At 35.2% G+C, this 19779-nt stretch overlaps 1 protein-coding gene across 6 annotated transcripts in view; it reads left to right on the top strand.

Annotated features, from left to right (window-relative positions):
• Nucleotides 1-3021: 3021 nt before the first annotated feature.
• The window catches only part of ARFIP1 (ARF interacting protein 1), a 40334-nt gene continuing 23576 nt past the window's right edge, over nt 3022-19779 (top strand). For 3 of the 6 annotated variants that reach the window (XM_085300627.1, XM_085300629.1, XM_085300631.1), the window contains exons 1-3: nt 3022-3115; nt 7809-7910; nt 17632-17746. In XM_085300627.1, the coding sequence (XP_085156753.1) occupies nt 3038-3115; nt 7809-7910; nt 17632-17746 (295 nt within the window). In that variant the 5' untranslated portion in view covers nt 3022-3037. Of the gene's footprint in view, nt 3116-4762; nt 4772-7808; nt 7911-17631; nt 17747-19779 lie in introns of those variants that run through there. The other 3 variants (XM_085300628.1, XM_085300633.1, XM_085300630.1) reach the window with 2 other exon arrangements.

A 19779-nucleotide genomic window follows, 5' to 3' on the forward strand; every position in this document is an offset into this window, starting at 1 on the left:
TTTTTAAAAACAAATCCCTCGCCCGCCCAAACTTGCCAGTCCTGTGTCAGTCATGGCTGCTGTGTTCAGTTCTTAGAGTTCCCAAGCACTTGTTCAATGCTGTTTTTGGTACGTGTATCTTGGGCTTCGTACTGCTGGCTGGCCTCTTTAAAGAAGGCTGAGTTGTAACATACATTCTTGGTTGTTGCTAGAGAAACTTCCATCCAAGTAGATGAGAAGATGTAATTTTCTTTGTTCTGGACAGGCACATCAATCATTTATTTTGAGGGGTTCTTGTAGTCCTTCCCCCAGAGAAGGGGAATTTACCTCCCCAGGAAGTAAATTGTAGTGTTTAAGCTTTAAACCTGAATTACATCCATGCAATCTCAGGACAATCTTGGAACTTAATGGGTAAAAAGGAAAGTTGTGATTTTATTTATTTTTTTTCCCTCTAGTGGTCTACTCTCACATGAGTATTTGCAGAATGGCTCTCAACTTTTAGCTCTTTTTACAGGGTGACAGAGACRAGCAGCTCAGTTACATTTGCAGCAACATTTGGGTGGAAGGTGGAGCTATGTGACCGAGATCTTGTAGGATGCAGTAGCAGTTTATGAAGGGATTCAGAGTGGTTCTTTACATGATCAAATGCTTTAGTGCTGCTTCGGTGACTAGTTGATTGTACTGACAAGGAAAGAAAAATTCATATATAAATGAATTGTGAGTTAGAGGAAAATAAAGCTTCCTCCCCCCCCCCTTTCCTGTTCTTATCCTGTTATGAAATTGAATTTGTTACGGTGGCTTGTAATATGAAGGTCAAAGTGCGAAAGTTTGGATTTGAAATGTTTATCTCAAACAAACAAACAACCCCAAACTTTTGGACAATGGAAATGCGTAATTGCAGTTGATAGCAAAGGAGGTGCTGGTGCACTGAGCAGTCATTTAGCATATTCTAAAACTGTGGCTGCTTGTGTGAAAAAATAATCAGTAATACAGCAYTCATACTGTATTGAAGGTTAGCAAGCTGATATAAAGAAGTGCCCTTTCTCTGATATCTGCAATAGAAAAATCCCAAACTACTGGGATACAAAAGTCTATATGTATTCTGTAATTGAACCTTAAATATAAATAGTATGTGTTGTGTAAATGCCAAATTTATTGTAACTTTCATCTGAGCATCTTAACTTTTGATGGTTATGTGGAAGGTTTTCATCCTTAGATCTAGGACCTGTTGTTCTGTTTACATTCCAATTTTGGGTGTAGAAGCACTCATCAGGGACTGTTTTAAAGTTGAATGTACAAGTTTACTATTTTCTACAAAMGCAGCCTTTGATCTTCAGGCTTCCAATTCTTGTGTTTTAGAATTGATCAGTATGATTCTGCATAGCTGTCCTGAAAGTGCTCATACAGCTTTTAGGAAAATAATTCTATATATAAAAAGAAAACCCTGCATGTGTGTCTGGGGGGTGAKTGTAATGTAAATGGTGAATTAATATGGATTTTTTTTAACAAGCATTTTTTGTCTTTGTATAGCAGCTTCTATGTGGGTTTGTGAGATGGTTCCTACCTCTAGATTATTAAGAGTTCTTGAGATTATCAAGAATATATCAATATTCTTGCTGTTTATAGCATTTAATAATTTTAAATAGCATTACCAGAGTATCTGAGTTAAAAATGGAAGTTGGGGATCAGTAATGTGGTGCAACTGAGTTTTGTTAGTGCAGTCATGGTTGAGACAATCCAAATGAAGTTAGCCTCTTGTGATTTCTTTGCTCTGTGACTAAACACTTATCCTAGTCCATAATGTCTTTTTTTTTTAATAAATATATATCCTGAGAAATATGTTTTTAGGCATGCAGGCTGCTTTCCACTAGAAGCAGAGCTTTAATGGGCTGTGTGGAAAAGCAGCTACCTCTACTGTACAGTCTTATTCACAAATAATGCTGCTTTCTTAATTAATTTGAAAGAAACTTAGTGTTAGTAGATAGCTTCATTAATTTACAGCTGTGAATTAGTTGTACTCAATCTGGAGAAAATACTTGTTTTACACATTTGCTTTTCCCAGCTGAAGTAATACATTATCTTGTGTAATATGATCTAGATGGTTCAATTTCTCAGCCTTTGTTTTCTTATTTTATTTCCTCAGTCTTGTGAGCAGCTTGCCTTACTAGTTGCTATAATTAAAATGTTTTATTGCTTGGGAAGTTGAAATGCAATATAAAGATAAATAGTGCTCTTTTTTATATATATATTAAGCTGGTATGTGGATGAATATGTATAGAATAGTACAAGACTTAATGAAGTCAAGTCATGTGTGATTATTCTCAACACTGATGGTGCTTGTTTAATTTTTAATGATTGCTTGTCTCCTCCTCACAAATGGATGAGTGAGCTGCAGGATCACCTGTCGTTTCCAGCTATTTGAAATCAAATTTAGGTTATGTGCCTAATGTAGCTTAAGTAGGAAAAATACCTGTCTTTACGTGACCACTCCGCTCACCAATGTTTTTTTTTCTTGTGTATATATTCAGGACATTGACTTGCTTTGCCCTTGTGGGTAGATTTTTTTTTTCCCTTTTTTTTTATTGAGAGTACAAAATTAAAGGGATTTTATTTCTCATTAGGCCTAACACTGAGCAGTTTACTAGGTTACAGTGACTTAGCATCTATCTAAACTCATTGAACATTTGGTAAATCTCATGTCTTAAGAAAATTGCAGCCTTTCCAATGGTAGGGTGAAAACGTATTGTTGCAGGTGAAAATAAATATCAACTGAAGAACTTCACGTGACTTCCTGACTTTGTATTGCAAGTTCAGCCTTCTGTGCAGTGAAGATTGCTTTGGCTAGGGGAGTTGCTTTTTGGAGCGTGCTTGTATCCTTAGTCTGATTTCACAGAGCTAAAGACCTGGTCATCATCAAAGGAGGGAGGTTTCTTAGCCTTTGCAGAACCTGTGAAAGATATATTTTTTTTTCCTGAAAGTCTACTCAATACCTGTAAGGTGCAACATCTAGCTCCTTGCATGTGAATTAATGCATGCCAAACCTATTTCGTTTTCAGGTATGTCAGAACTCAACAATGAATCCACAACACTTGATGAATCTCATCCAGCTGCAGAAGAGGTCCAGTCTGACTCTGAGGTGATTGGGTGATAGTCATATTAGTGTAAAATCAACCAATCCCGGCAACAGTTTCAGACTGCCAAAAATTCTGATATACATAGCATACTGAAGTTGTTATATGAAGTTTTTATCTTAAAAGGGGGGGAAGGGTGGCTTTGAGACAGGATTAAGAACAATCCAATTAATTCATAACAAAAGATTACTTCAACCAGTAGTCTATTGCTGTCCTAAGGTATTTAGATTTTATAGGTGGAATGGATTTAGGCAGGGTGATAGACGAAAAGAAACGTGCAAGTTCTGCAGAAAGAAAGGATACTTAAAAGGTAGCAATCTTTGCGACCTCTCTGTAGCAAGACGTTCCAGCAGCTACTGGAGTGGTGGATCTTCTTTTTTGGGGGAGCAGATGCAGCTTGCAACTTCATTGTGGAGAAGTCTGTGGCTTTGGCTAAATATCACTGGAGCTTTTGTTTATAATTAGAAAATCAAATGTGTTTGGGAGGCAGTTTTGGAAAGGTAAAGAATACATGTTATGGTGACTGCTCTAGAGCGAGAACTAGAAAAAGATTATGCCAGTTTTATCGCTAGTAGAGATTCAGTGAAAAACAGAATAGCTGGCTTCATAGACATTTAGTACATCTTCAAATCTAGTATGTACAAGTGGACATGCACTAAGAAAATGGTGATTCAGTTACTGAAAAATGCATTTTTTCTAAATAAAATTTCCAGCTCCAACTTCATTATTTTCTGTAGTGCTTATTTCATTCATGTCTGATACTTAAATACAAATTTAAGAACTTGTTTAGATTTACTTTAGGCTACATCTGATAGATCTTTCTTCTGAGGGTGCAGATTGATTAAATGCTTAGTTCAATCCAACTGCAAGCTGCTGTTGCCAAAGTGGCAATACACTTTATTTGGCGATCATACTCACTGACATAGCAGAAATATGCTTTTGTGTTCTGGTGGTTTAGTTTTCTCTCACACCAATAAGCTTATCATGATTGTGTGAGGCAGCAGAGAATATGCATCTAGAGGTCAGGGAAGGAGAAGTGGAAGACATTTTTTGGCAGTAGCCTACAGTTAGATTAGGTATTTTGAGATCATGTGCTGCTGGAGTCTGCTGCTGTTGTAGCTGAAGATAGTCTTTCGTTCCCAATAGCTGCTTATTTCGTTATCATCTCCTCTGTTTTGTAGGCACAAGCGTTTGTGCAGCAGCATGATGAACTGTTTCGGAGAGCTGATTTAARAATATTGCATCCCCTTTCTGGGGATCGGTGACCTTATCTTTACCTCCATCATTTCCGCAGTCTTGTTTGCTGTACAAACTCATGCTCTGAACCAGGGAGGAGGTGGAGGAAGGAGGGAAGCTGAGGGGAGGCGAGTTAGGGGCAAAGGGCATAAAAAAGGAACAAGAATCTGTTGTTCTTGGCAGCAGCGATCATTTAGACTGTTCACTGAAACCAGGCTGTAATCTGATGTTACGTCTGAGCCAAATTAAGTTTACTGCTGCTGAAAAAAGGATATCCCACTTCCTCTTTCCTGCTGCTTGCTTCATGATGTCTTTGGTACTTGTCTGACCATGTGGTAGACTGATTCAACTCAAACTGCAAAAAAATAAGCTAGTGAAAATGTTTCTTGTCAGGCTAGTGAGTTGTCTCCATTAACTGCTTCCAGGTGAGTGGCAGGTGTGTGTTGTGGTTGAGAGATGGGACACTGTGTGACTCTTAGTGGGGAAAGGGGAGAAGGGTAACTAGTGAAACCTCTTTCTTTCAGTGAGGATTTTTTTTTAAGTTCAGCCACGAAAGAGCATTCTTTTTCTTTCTTTCTCTGATCCTGAAATCTCAATTTGCGTCAGGTGGAAGTGTCTAAAGGACATGTAAAGTGCTTCTAAGTCCTTTTAGATTTAGTAAGTTGTTTAGAGAAGCTGGCAAATACCTTTTTTTCTTTGTGCACATGTGTGCACGCATGTGCGCAAGCAGACAATTTGTCTGTCAATGTATAGCACTAGCAAAATAACTTCAGTTGTTCAACTTACCTTGGTGAAAGGYACCCATTTTTTGTTTTGTTTTAATTGAATTTGGAGATGCACGTTTTGTTTGTGATCCCTGCCAAATTAAAAGTATCTACTGGTAGTACAGGGCTTCTTCTTGACTGTGTGCTTTTTAATGATTTGCAGAAAGAGAAACAAAAATATTATGTGAATATATACTAACATTTCAGCCTTGTGCAACTAGCTGTGGTAGGCCAAGCATTTTGGAAAATTACCTGAATTTACCATGTCAAATTGAAGCATGATGTCATGGAGGTTAAGCRGATGTGAGATTTTGAAAACTTCTTTAAAATAACTCAGCTGTTGGAGAGGTTCTTTTAATTGAAATCTACCAGGATAGATAACCAAAGCATTTGATCTAATGTGACATGTAGGGAATGGAACAAATTACTGTTTTAACAGTAATTCATAAAATAAACATAGTCCCTTTGATGTGCTTGAATATTTTCATTTACTTAAAGGCTATGAGATTTGAAATTCTTCTATTGCAATTCTTCAACGCAAAGAACCTGTTCTACTTCCTAATTGAAGACTAACCTAGATGGAGAACTCATTACAGTAGGCCAATGTGAATATATGCCATGTATACTATTCCTCCCTAGTACCAAATGAAGTATTAGAGGATAGTAAATGGGAGGGATGGGTAAGGTGATTTAGTGGATTACTAAGTCACAATTTGTTGAATTTATAGCATGCTGAGTTTTTTTTTTTTAATCATTTGAAATCTGTTTTTAGAAAATTTATGATTTTACAAAGACTTTTTAGAAGTTTTTAAAGGTTATACCCAAATGTTTATGTTCTTATTTTAGCAAAATGTTTTATAAGGTGCTACTTTAAGTGTAGCTTTTGATTTAGTTTTACTGACTTAAGTATAGAGAAAATAGTGATTCTTAACTGAGAGTGGGGTTGGGCAGACTCAAAGATGAAGTGCCTTAGACTATTTTATGGGTGCATCTGGAAACTGCAGTTCATATGTACAGTTCTTACAGACTAGCTTGTGCTTGACCTTTTCCTTTCCTTCTCCATATGGGCAAAAGGCAGCTGTTTACTCAGGATCTGATGGAATTCAGTCTCTGCACTGCTTCTCCTTATGCTGCACCTTGTTCCGCTTTAAGAAGTGTAAATGTTTACCCTGCTGGTTTACTTGGATTTTTAATTTTATTTGGTATCTATTCTATCTGATAAAAATGTAAAGTTTCAATAGTGAGTTCTGCTTCAAAAGACCAAATTCGGTGAAAAGTCTCAGTAAACTAAAGTCTTTGAGAAATACTTACAATGTTAACTTACCTTTGAAAGCTGGAGTTAGAGAAGCATGTTTACTGGAGTCTACAGACAGTGAATAGCTGGGAAAGAGCTTAGGAGGCCTTAGGGCTTAAAAAGAAAGTGTCCCATCAGCTGCTCCAGAAACCTGTATGTAAATCACATGGTATGGTTGTCGGATAGGGAGATCCCAGCAGTTGAGTATGACAGAATATGCTGTCAGAGTGATATAGGTGATCCAGAGCAAGTGCCAAAAAATAGTCTTTGTATTATATGGATGTTCTGTAAAAGTGAATAAAACTTCTCTTGTAAAATACACCTCAGTGGTGTACCTTGCCATGTCAGGTCCATGCACGGGTCCATGGGCTGGTTGAAGATTTCAGACAATGATTACATTARTAATTGAATTAACAGCACTTTTGTTACTAACCAAGCTACCCTGCAGAGTTGGGAGTACCTTTTTTTTAGAGGGCTGATTTCCTTCAGGAAAAAGTAGTGGTTTTTGTTTTGTTTTTTCTTTCTTTCTTTTTTTTTTTTAAGTGAAAAATTCACCATTTCTCTCTCTTAATTTTGGAGAATGGTAGGGTATCATTTTCCTTTTCAGATGCTCATAAATACTGTACTTTTTTCTGAAAGTGTCTTTTCTAGGTTTTACCTAAGGTCCTCCTCTGACAGCTGTGGTTTCACAGCTGTTTCTGTTATTCATAAAACTGCTGTATTTTGAAACTAACTTTGACTCTTGAATTACAGTCATGCTTGAAGTTCTTGTTTCTGTATTTAGCTTACCTGCTCTTGACTAATCAGAGTTGCATACCAACTGTTTGGTCAGAAGGTGGCACTATATTATAAGAAATATAGTAAGCTAAATTCAAGATTGGAATCATGACTTCTATTTTTGTAATAAATGATTAAATTCGTTGCACTTTTCTAATGCTTCTTGCTTATCATTAGCCAGTACAATGTTTAGCCAAGCTCAGCTTTTTTTGTAGTTTGAGATATGTAAACTAAGGGTCAAGTGTATGTATAGAAAATGTTTGTTTCTGGCCACACATGTTTAAAGCTGTAAAGATTCCCCCCCCCCACCATGTTTCTCACTCATTGATACTTTAAATTATGAAAATGTTATGACAGTGGGTTAAGTTTTAATGTTTCTTTTCTCTTGAATCTTGAAGCTTTTAATTATATCTGTCTAAGCTGTGCTAGAACGTTAGTGTGATTTTTTTTTTTTTGGGGGGGGACGACGTGATTAAACGAATGTATACATATCTAGTATATCAGAATGTTACAGAATGAGACTTCAAAATAAAACCAGCTGTAATAAATCTATAGATAAATATTTTAATATAAATCATTCATTGTGAATGTAAGACAACTGCTAACCTGTTTCTTCCTACGCTGTAGCAAGGTRCAATGGCTCAAGAGTCTCCCAAAARTTCAGCAGCAGAAATTCCTGTGACTAGCAATGGACAACTGGAAGATTCTCATGAGCACAACTTTAATAGGGTAAGAATCTTCATTGGTGTCTAAGAAGGCACTATTACCAGAATGCTAAAGTAACAATGCAGTATATAGTAGACTTCACTTGACATTTTCTAGAGCTTTTTGGAAGTGCATGTTAATCTTGTTTGCAGGTGTAGTGAACAAACTCTGCTTGAGGATACAGCATACAAATCATTTCTTAGTGTGCCAGCCAATTTGTTGACTAATTTCAGATTTTGTGCAAGTTTCAGTAAGTTCTTTAGCTGATTACAGTTAGATCATCTTCAAACTGACTAGTTTGCTATACTGAATTCATTTGTCCTTGTAATATGCTTAAGTTAAATGACATTATTATATATGTTTGATGTATGTATGTGTAATATACATGTAATGTGCTGTATAGTGAAAATAAACTAGAAAACTTATGTAGTTTTGGTCACCTTTTTGATTATAATGGCTTTATTTTCTATTATTTTAAAAGTTAAAGGTCTTTTGGGGGTTATTTCAATTACTTGCATATTTTCATTCATATTTGTCCTGATTTTAAAAAGAAAATACAAGAATGGTTTACTGATGGTGTCTGATAGTCTGCCAGAAGAAAAATACTGTGTAAAATATGCTTGATTTTGGCTGTCTTCTGAGTAGAGCCTTGAGGAGGAAAAACTCCTTTGCAGCTGATAAATTAGCATTAAAAAAAAAGTGAATGTTTTACACTGCAGTAACCTTTCATATCACAAGTATGTTAGTACTGGCAAGCTTTTCTGAATGTGAAATAGTACAAACTGTGTACTCTGTGATGCATAGCTAAGTGGATACATTTCAGCAATATTGACTTTAAGCCTTGGGGATCACTATTTTCAATCCCCCAATTCTGTTAATTTAGCAGGAAAAAAAACCAAGCATTTTATAAACCAAATTCTAGAAATATTTTTTTTTATGAAGAAGTATCAAATGTGCAAGGCAAGCCACTTCTGAGGGATGTTAACTTTGAAGGCAGCACGTTTGAAATTATTGTAAAAGAGAGAAGTATGGTATCTTTTCTTGTGTTGAAACTGAAGGATTAGTGCTGTTCTACTGTATACTGTATAGATAACCTGTATCAAAGTGCATCAGATTTGTAGTATATTGAAAAAAAGTTACACTGAAGTAACGATTTGTATGCAGTTTTTTTTTCCTTACTCTTGATATGTTTTACTATCAGTTTGTCTTGTGTTTGGCTGTCCGGCAGAGGGTGCTATGCTATAGTGTATGGAATTTGGGGGTGGAGGGTGTTCATGGTTGGAAACATGAAAGCTGGTTTGCTACCCATATTTATTTGGTATCTGGTGAGATTTAGATTTTAAGGAAATCTATAAGCTCTAACTGTTCTATGCTGACAGCATTGAAGTGGCTTGCAGTGCAGCATTATTTGTAAAAGAAATACCGAGCAGATCTTCAAATGAGTATTTTTGTGCTTTCCTACTGAAATACTGATTAGAGAAAAAAAAATCCATAAGTTGAAAAAGCAATTATCTATAGTTATCCTGAAAACAACATCTGACATCATTTGACTTTAAAACTGTAGGGTAGCTGTATAGTGAGGGAGACAGCAAAGCAGTGTAAATCCTCATGAGACTGAAATACATCAATGTTAGAGCTCATATTAAAGAAATACGGCTCTTATTACTGTGTACTTTATTTCTGCTGAATGGGTCGTGTGAGCATGTGTGTTTTGCAAGTATACTGTGCTGGAAGAAGGCTTATGTTTCTTAAGACTTGCTGAATAGGTCTTCTAGTAGCATAAGAGTAAGAGCTAGGCTGCTGTATAATAAAATAAAGTTGAAACTAAACTTTGATAAAGATGTAATTAAGTTTAGGGGAATAATTCAAATGCATCTTGAAGTGAATGAATTTGGGTTTACCTGGAAACAGAGAAGCCGGTTTACTATTTCTAAGTCTGATGACCTTGATGGTGCAGTGACTTGACTACTGTCCGTATAAATTCTTTTTCCTTTACATAATGATTGCTCATACAGTGCATGTGTGCCCAATATATGTTTAATAGTTACAGTAAATGGACTTTGCACTCTTGTTGATTTGTTCAGAGCCATTGTTTAGTCTATGGAGAATGGAAATGTTAACCTCAAGTAGTATTTGTCTCTGACTATATATAAAAATTTGAGGTAAGTTGTTGCTAGCTTACTAATTATTTTGTTGACTTCAAGTTAACTGTGTTTTGAAGCTTCCACTGAATACAAAAATGGGTCAAATATTTGGTAATATTGCAGAATGTGGATACTGTGTGAACATTGTTTGCACTTGCTACTGTAAGGGTTTTTTTGATGATATTTATTCTAAAATCATTAAAGACTAAATGCGCTTGAAATATTTTGAATAGTCTTATACAAGTTTACACCTGCATGTGTGACCTGAACTCGGAATGTGTGTTAATCAGGGCTTTTTACGAACAAAACAAAATTTTTGGAAGTAACATCTATATCTGTTTATTAATCTGTTAATCTCAAATTCTAGTATTAGCCTATTCATCTTGGTTCATGTTTGTTATTTCTAGTACTTAATGCTATACCTTCTTTTTTTCTTTGCCAATATTTTTGGTAACTTTTTTAAAACATAAAGCAACATGCATTGTACCACAAAATTTCTGTGCCAGCATCTGAGGGTGGGAATGGACGATCCCTATCAGTTTATGAGACTGACAAACATAGTACTGATTTTCAGAGGCCATTAAGCATTTGGCAACAAACCATTACTGCTTTAAATCGCASTGTTACCTCAGTGCTCAGTTATAATCTGTGAACCACAGTTCTTAGTCCGCTCAAATTCCAATATACTGATTTCAGTTACACTTTTGGGGGACCTGAGGCATAAGATAATTTTAGTTTCTTATTAAAATAATGTTATGATCAGGAATCTGTTCATCTAGATTTTGTATAATTAAGATATAAACACAAAAAATGATTTGTCCTATGTTTTTATTTGGTCATCTGCAGCTATTTTTCCATAAGTATTTGAGCAACTTTATATGTTTTTGATAAACTGAGTAAAAATGTAATTGTACAATCTTCAGGTTGTTTAATTACAAAACTAAATTTTCTCTAGACTTGCATCCTTTGTAGTGTTGGCTTCAGACYCTAACTGTACCCTTAAGCAGCTCAGGCATGAAAATTACATTTATTTTCAAATATTCTTTTTTTATTTGTATGTACTCATKCATAAGAAGTACTTAATTTTGAAACACAATATAGTGCAAGTGTATTACTTGAAAAGAACAAGTAAGGCTGCATATTCTTTGTAGAAAAAAAGCGATTACCTGTGTGCAACATCAGACGAAAAGATTGCCATAATGCCATTTCAGGAAGAAGATTAASTCCAGTCTCATGAGAATATGCTGCAGCACTAATTGATGCATATTCGATAAACTGTTCATTCCTTGTCTTAAGAAAAAAAATAAATTCAAAAGTATTTGTAAGGTTACTCAAATAAACTTTTACTTAGCTGTAAAATCTTACTCAGAAATGTGCAACTAGTCTTCTCCTGTCTCATTTGTAATGTTAAGAGATGCGTAAGGAATTTTGACAAGTTTTGTCCTGCCTCTGTAATAGATAGATTTTTTTTTTTCCCCCTTAAACTAAGGAGGGCTGTAGCTTCAGTTGGCATTGGATAAAATGTTTCATGTCCTTGTTCTATGAAAAAGTTTGACTCAGTGCCTATCAGCTCTCCAAGTACTGATGGAACTTGGTTAAGCTTTAAAAATTTGTTATTTAAGAAAATTTGACAATGTCTGGATGTTTGTTAGTCTGTGCTAATAATGGAGAACTCCATCATTTATTAATCAAATGTTTCTGTTATTACTTGGTGTAAGAAAACTCAACAAACAAGAACTGTATTGGTTACTCTTTACTGACTTGCTTCACTTTTCCTGACCTCTGGAATGCAGTTTTCCTTCTCTACTATTAGTTCTGTGATTGGACTTTTTTTTTGTTGTTGTTGTTAATTGCTAAGTGGATAGGGAGCTAAGGTGTGGGAGGAGGMGAGAGGAAGTATAGTATTTCTAATTCTGTAATGTGTCATCTGTGTTGTGAAAGCTGCACAGGAATAAATTAAATTAATCTCAGAAAACAGGGGGGAGAGGGTGTTGTTTACCTGGTCTGCCTGTAAAGGTGTTCAGGCAGCTGTAAAGCTACTTGTTACATGTTAAACCTTTGTGCAAAACCTGCATGGAGTTCTTACAACTGCATCTCTGAAGTTCTCAACTACAGTTATTTCCTTTTACTTGCAATGTAAACTTTTCTGGTTCTTGCAGTCTGATGAGGACAAAACCATTTATGTAAACTTCTTACATAAATTCTGGTAATAAACTTTTAGGCTGCGAAAAAATGATGAGATTCGTTATAAGCCTTCATTTGTGTCACATTAGAACTAAGAAATAAGCTTTGGGATCTGTTTAATCGGAGTGCAAGTACTTCAGTATTTTGCATTGTAGTTTTGTCAAGGTTAACAAACTCTATAAATAGGTAAGATCAATACACTGTGTTTTTTTTGTTTGTTTGTTTTTGGTTTTTTTTGTCTTTTGCCTTCCAAAAAAGAATCCAGTTTTATCTCTCACACTCTACCTGGAACGTCCAAGTTCATCTCTCTTAGGTTTTGCTGTATTAACTGGCATAGCTATATTTAATTTAGGCAATTACACTTTGATGCAGCCTGATTTAAACACTTACCTGTGCGTCATTTGTGGAAAACCGTTTATTTTTAGGATAASAAAAAAAAATGACCAGTTCAACCAGCCTCTTTGTTGCCAAATGGTCTGCTTCATATGATCTTAAAGAGCAAAAATTATGKATGGTAATGATGAGAGGTGAAGAGAAACTATATAAAAGTGGACTGTAGTATGACATTAGGTAATCAAAAGGGATGTAGTAGAAGAAAGGGTCTTCTGAGTGAAGAAGAATGTGCTGGAAGAAGTGAATAGACGTGCATCAATCCATGTTGTTTGTCCCTTCAGCACAGAGTAAAGCATAAGTGTAAAAATAAGTGGGATGAGGGCTTGAATTTGTATTAATAAAAGATTAATTGTAGTGGATGAATTCATGGGAGGTAAGACTTTAGTTTTGAAATGTCATTCTTGCAGCTGATTGCTCTTTATTACAAGCATGGGAAGCAGGGAAGCAAGGGGCAAGGTAAATGCCGAATGAGGACAAGGAGCTCCACTTACAYGTCAGCTTAGGGAAAGAAGATGTCAATTTAGGATAAGAAGTGACTGTTCAGAAGCCAGGTGTTTTGCTGGGTATGCTCATCCCATTTTGTTTCATGGGACTTGTAGTCTGAGTGGACTTTAAAAGGTGTGTTGCAAACTTTTCCCAAAGGTAATCTGAATAGTTTTATTAAAAACGGACCCATCATTATGGAAATGGGTTTTATTTAAAAATGGATTCATCATTAAAAAATAAGTATATAATTGTTCCTGGTTTGGTTGCTTAACTTTTAATAGACATCATGAACTAGCTAGCTAGCCAAGGGTGGTGATTTTGTGTTTTTTTTTTTATATACCTTTATTCAAAGTAGTAAAGGTAAGTTTAAAAAAACAAACAAAAAAAACCTTCCTCCTAGTAGGAAGCAAAAGACAATACTTTGTCATGCATTTATGATGGATTGACATAACTTAAATATATATATATAAAAAAAATAAAAACTTCTTGTTTGCTGCAATTGTTCCATAATTCCATAATTTTTACCCAGTAGAACAATGATACAGTTTTGGTAACTGCCTCTCTCCATTTTGGGTTAGTATGGAGCACATGGATGGGAAGTAGCTTTGTAAAAATAGTCTTGTAATTAAACCAACAATTTCTTCATGAACATACATGAACATACAGTTTTGAATGACCTTTCTCCTTTGCTCTGTCTACCGTCTCAACAAGAGTGGGTATGTCAAATTATACTGGTTCAGCTCGATGATTTTTTGTAATAAACTGGTGAATAGTCTTAAAGAAGATCACTTAAAGAAGATCAAGGTAAATATTTTAGTAAAGTTAACATGATGATTCAAACTAAGTTCAAATGGAATTTTAACAAAACATTAAAGTGGTTTAAATGCCTATGCCATATAGATTTGTGCTGCCTTGACCTAGACTAAATTAAACTGCAGCTGTTCTGCGTACCTTATTTCATCCCTTGCTGTTTTGGCTAAATGGCTGCAAATGGGATGACTAATGATCTTTTTGATTCTTAGGATCCTTCTGAGTTTTATTTCTTTATGCCTTGGCTTTAGTTCTGAGTCTAATCTCAGTGAAGGTACAATGTTAAAGCACCTCCGCTCCTACACGTGGGCTAGATTGCCTGCCTATTAGAGATAATTCTATAAGCAATTGTGCTTTTCAGTCTCATATGATTGGGAATGGTGAGTGAAGCATCCTTATTTGAAGTAAGGTTGATTGCCTAATAGAATTGGGGCTTTGAGATGTATAAACACATTGTTAGAAATCCTAATTATGTGACATCCCTATTTTAAGGGGGTGGGAGGTGTCACTTTCTTAAATTTGAAGGCAGATCTYTTGATGGTCAAAAGCATCTTCCTGTTAGCTAGAATAGCAGTAATTAGTTGAAGTCTGATCACCCTRTTGCCCTATAAGATATTTTGACCTCGCTTCCGTATGTTGTAATAGCAAGCTTCTGTTTTGATGGGGAAAAAAGGTGAAAACTATTTATGTTGCCTTCTTACTCCCAAATCTCCCTCAGTAACATCATACCTTTTCTTGAATGAGAAGTAACATGCAAGCTTGTTCTCTCCCCTACTTTAAGGCTGTTTCCAGGTTGTCCTTCCTTGTAAAAGTAATAAATTTCTTTGTCAGAATTACTGCAGATTTTTGGGTAGACTGTTTAGCTATGCTTGTAATAAAGAGCAATCAGCTACAAGAATGACATTTCAAAAACTAAAGTTTACTTCCAGAAATATATCTCCACTGAATGGTATCTTTCATCTTTATTGACAATAAAAGAGGTAACGGCTTGATGATCACTGGCTTTTCAATCACAATTGTAGTCATGGTATAAATCAGTAAACAAAATCTTACTAAAAAATTTGTGTACAACACTATGTTTCTTTAGTAAGGTGTGTTTCAATTGATTAATGTAGATGTTAAAACATGCTTGATTGCAGTTCTTTGCACTGCAGTTGTGCTTTTTTACTAGTGAAGAAACTATAGATGTCTTTGTATGTGTGTATTTATTATAGTACACTTTCATGATTTGACTATTGGTTTTTACTTACACTAGAGAGAGAGAGAGATGTTGGAATGTTCTGAATGATTTCTTTCCTCCTGCATTGTGTTCAGTCTGTGTTTGGCTACAAAATGCAATTAAGTTTGAATGTACAGAAGTAGTACACAATTGCTAGTAGTGAAAGTTTTTATCAAAAGTTTTCTTTGCAAAACATGTTCTGCATTTTAACCTGAAATACAGATGATTGCTTAGATTCCTAGTTCAAACATGCTTTGGCAGGTTAGTTGTCTACATTTCTTTTGGCTTCCGTTTCAAATATTTCTGAAAATTGTGCCAAGGTGCCTTTGAGGGGWAAAAATTGATGCCATACCCTTTTGTTTAAGATCACTGCATCCTCTGCCATCTGTTTATCCCTTTTTCACAAGCTCCTCATCTTTTTGGAGTCCTTGTTACTAATAAATTTTGACTTAAATAAGTTGAAACAAACTTTCTGCACTCTGAACTGCAAATACTTAAATGAAAACATTGGCATTCATTCAGTTGTGAAGACTGAAAACAGTATATGTAACATTGTAATATACTTAATTTGTGAGATCAGATTCTGTATGTGATTATTATTTGTTGTTTATGCTGTTTATTTTTCCTCTTTTGGTATAATGCTTCAGGTGCACAAGTACAGTATCATCTATTATTAAGTAACCAGTTCACGTGATGTGAAAGTCCGGCTGCAGGAGGTGATTACTCTGATCAGAATAACTTTGCGAGGTTTTTATTTAAACAAGCTTTCTATTATGCTTGGATTCAAAGCTTTGTAGCTGTATTTTTTTCCCTCCTCCAAAAAGTTAGTCTTAAACTAAAGAGTGTAATTTGTGGGGACATGATTCAAAGCCACTTTTTGATAGTCTGAGCCTCTAGGCACTATCGTTCTTGTGTACTGGCTTGGTATTGGTTTGTGGATTGAGCGACTACACTAGTATGTCAGACTTGCATTGGGTATTAAAGATTGCATTTTCTTTTTAAAACAGAAGCATTCTTACATCTGTCATAAAGAGTTATTGCACGTGTCCAGGCACTGACCCTTTAAAGCTGTGTGTAGTTTTTCTCTGCATATAGTACTATTGCTTGCTCTAGGTGACCCTGCTTTGCAGGGGGGTTGGACTAGATGATCTCCAGAGGTCGCTTCCAACCTTACTGATTCTATGATCTCAACTTTTATCTGTGTTTCTTATCTAGATAGTAGCAGAGGGGATGTGAAAGAGTACTTCACTGTATACCTGGTCAGTTTTCCRCTTTCTAACCCTTGATACTTAATTTTTGTAAATCATAGAAGGGTAAGGTTGGAAGGGACCTCTGAAGATCTAGTCCAACCCTCAGCATAGCCCATATTGGGACTGAACCCACGGCCTTCGCATTAGCAGCACCATGCTCTAACCAACTGAGCTAAACCTGCACAAATATTTTATCTTTTCGTTTTCATTTCCCTAGGAGCTTTTCGCTCACTTCTTAGTTTAAGAATTGGTGTTTTTGAACTGCTTTGTATACTTGAACACTTTTAAAAGTACTAAGTATATTGCATAATACTAGAAGTGTAAGCTTGAATAAAAAGATTGAGAACTTATTCCTGTAAATCTTTGAGAGCTATTTAGAAYGGTAGATATGATAGCAAAAATGTACCGTATAGTGATATGTGAATTCATAGCCAGTAATGATCTGCRTTGGTTTTCTGAATGTTTCAGTTGTCTGAAAGTTAGACATATTACTTAATCTAGCTATAAAAAAATTAAGCAGGATGATTTCAGAGAGTGCTTGTGATGTAGAAGAGGTGCTCAGAGGGAAGCTATTGAGGTATTGCCTGTCTGGATGCTTCTCCCATGTCAAACAGTAATGTAAACAGATCTCCTATGTTGTTTGTAGAAATTAAGGGTGCTGCAGATTGTAAAGATGCTTCTTGTTTAAAAAGTGAAAGAACTTTTTACAGTCCAAAAATACTGAGGATAAAATGTTGGCTGCTTTTATTCTTAACACAAGTCATTTTGTACCCCTATGAGGTTTTAGCCATAAACATTTTTAAACTGATACGGTTGCTTGGACCAGCTTCAGATGACTTAAGATGATGTTGTGGGTCACATATTTGGGAACCAGTACTCAAAAAGATGATAGTCTACTTGCTTATTTGTCTTTTTTTTTCTTAAAAAAAAACTCTGTAGTACTTAAACTCTTAACACATTATGTTTTCTTTGTAACTGTTTTGCTTTTAATGAGAAAAAAAAACATTTAATTAACGCAGCAGTATATTTCTAATAAATACATGTCAACTTAGTGTTTCTCATTCATGAATACACTATTTGTGCGTTGCAATAGAATGCTGTGACACCATAAAAAAAACATTCCAGGCTAAAGGCTGAATTATCAGTGTGAGAGCTGCTGAAATTACACTATAATACCTGAGAGTCATTTTTATCTTGTGGTGTTGTTTTTTTGTTTATTTTTTAATATGAATCTTCCATTTTTTTCAAATATTTCTAAGGACTTGAAACGTTCATTACCAGTTGGACTTGGACTCTCTGAAACCAAAATAACATCTCATGGCTTTGATGGCACCAAAGAGGGAGTTGTTGAGGCAGGACCRTTTCCAGGTAAAGGTAACTGCTTGTTTATTTCTTATTTTAAAAACTGTAGGCATATTTTTTATATAGTCAGGAACATAAAGTTCTGTAGCCTCTTTCTACATTTTGGTGTTARTGCAGATCAAGATATGCTTTTACAACTGTGTTCGTCCTCTCTGATAACTGGAGTGTTAGCATCTGAAATTGATGCTGCATTTGTAGTAGCTGTCAAGAAATTAGTGAAAAGTACTTGATGTTAAATTGACCTTTAGTTATAGGAGAGGAACTCGTTCCTTTGAGTATCTTGAAATCAAGTCGGAATGAAGGACTTCATGGTTACTTATATTAAAAATTTGTTTAAATGTGGATACATAAGTTGCAACCATTATTCTGAAAAGCATAACTGTAGAAAAACTGATTTCTTGATAAACAGTTCACTTACCTGAAGCAGATTAATTAGTGAAATTCTCCTTTGTTGCCCCTGAAACTTCTCTCCTTTTTGTTAATATGTATGTTGTTTTTGTAAGGAATGATAATACTCTGGGTCTCTTTTTCAAAGTACTACCTAATGAATGCATATTTCTCTTATTTTTCTCAGCACAGAGTTGCAGTTGCTTGTAGCAGGAGGGTTTTAGTTAATATTTAATRTGTAATGCGACTCTTCAGAATGTGTTTTTAAAAGAATATAAACTGATTTAAACATTGAGAAATAAAAAGTGATAAACAAGTCAGTAATATCAGTGTATCCCATCTGTCTAAAAATGATGGAGTTTCAAAATATAGGATATGAAAGTGATATTTTAATAAATCATTATGTAGCTCATTTCTTCTAGACAAAATTATGGATTTGAAAGGTTTGCAGTGATCTCAAATGAGCAGCTGTGAAAACCTATCTCCTTGTAGACTTAGATTTAATTTACATTTTGCTTCATTTCCTGTTTTGTAAAGTGTTGTGCTTATGAAAACAATGATTTACATGCTATACTTCACATATATTATAAAGTTAAYGCTGTTGTTTGTATAAGTCTTTGAAATCAGCAATATAGCTAGCTAGAAAACTGGGCAGACGGCAAATGGCTCACCATGCCAGCCTTTGTGTGTTCTATTTGCAACGTAGCTCTACGGCTGTGTTATATGCATTAGTCTGTAAGAAAAAGTGCCTAGGGTGTGTTTCAAACAGTGCTAATATCTTTGAAATCTAAATGTTCTGTAATAATTCATGTACACAAATTATGAGCTTTGAACACATAACTCTTAACACTTCAGCTATCAGTTTTCCTGCAAGCATACTTTGTTTTTTATTCATTTTATTTTTTTAAATTATTCCTAATCTTCTAGCCAAAATGGAGAGAAGTCATAGAAACTTAAGCTTTTTATAAAACTGCAGACAGAAATAGAATGAGAGCCCTATTTTTTTTAAAACAAATCCTAATTTGCTTGGGTTTCCCTATTAAGGTTTCATTTTTTGAAGGCAAAGTAGACTGGAAACTGGAAGGGGTTCTAGGAGTTGGGGAGGGTTGAATGGTGAAGTGTTCGTAAGACTCCATTAATAGTGTATCAAGGGATAAGACCTTTTTAAACTGCTTAGCGTAGCTTACTTGCTGAAGTTATTCAGCTTCCTAGGCATTTAGCAGGATCTTGCTAAACTTCTGTGCCTGCATGAACCCAGTTGCAGCTCTTCTGTAATGCATCACGGTGATAAGACAGAACAACTTAATTATCTTTCGACTGGATCTCTTCTTTCTGTGTAATGTTAAAATGCTTTTTTTATTGATCATTGGATTCATGTACCCCATGTCGCTAGTACTCTACAAGATGTTTTAAAGGCAAAATAAGGTGGTTGCCTTAGTTACTTCAAGGAACATTCTTAGTGTTACAGAAAACAATTTGGTGGAAATGGCTGATGAATAGGGTTTTTTTCTGTCTTTTAATGGCACACTGTCAGCCTTGATGCATTGCAGAATTTCTCAGAAAGAAAAAAAAAAAAGCCTTTTTGAGTAAGATGACTGCTCATCACAGCAGAGAAGCTGATTGGGTGTTTTTTTTTTTTTAACTGGAATTGAAACAAA

The sequence above is a fragment of the Rhea americana genome, unplaced genomic scaffold, assembly GCF_003343005.1.
Source record: "Rhea americana isolate MKP2758 unplaced genomic scaffold, rheAme1 scaffold_167, whole genome shotgun sequence".
Lineage (NCBI taxonomy): Eukaryota > Metazoa > Chordata > Aves > Rheiformes > Rheidae > Rhea > Rhea americana.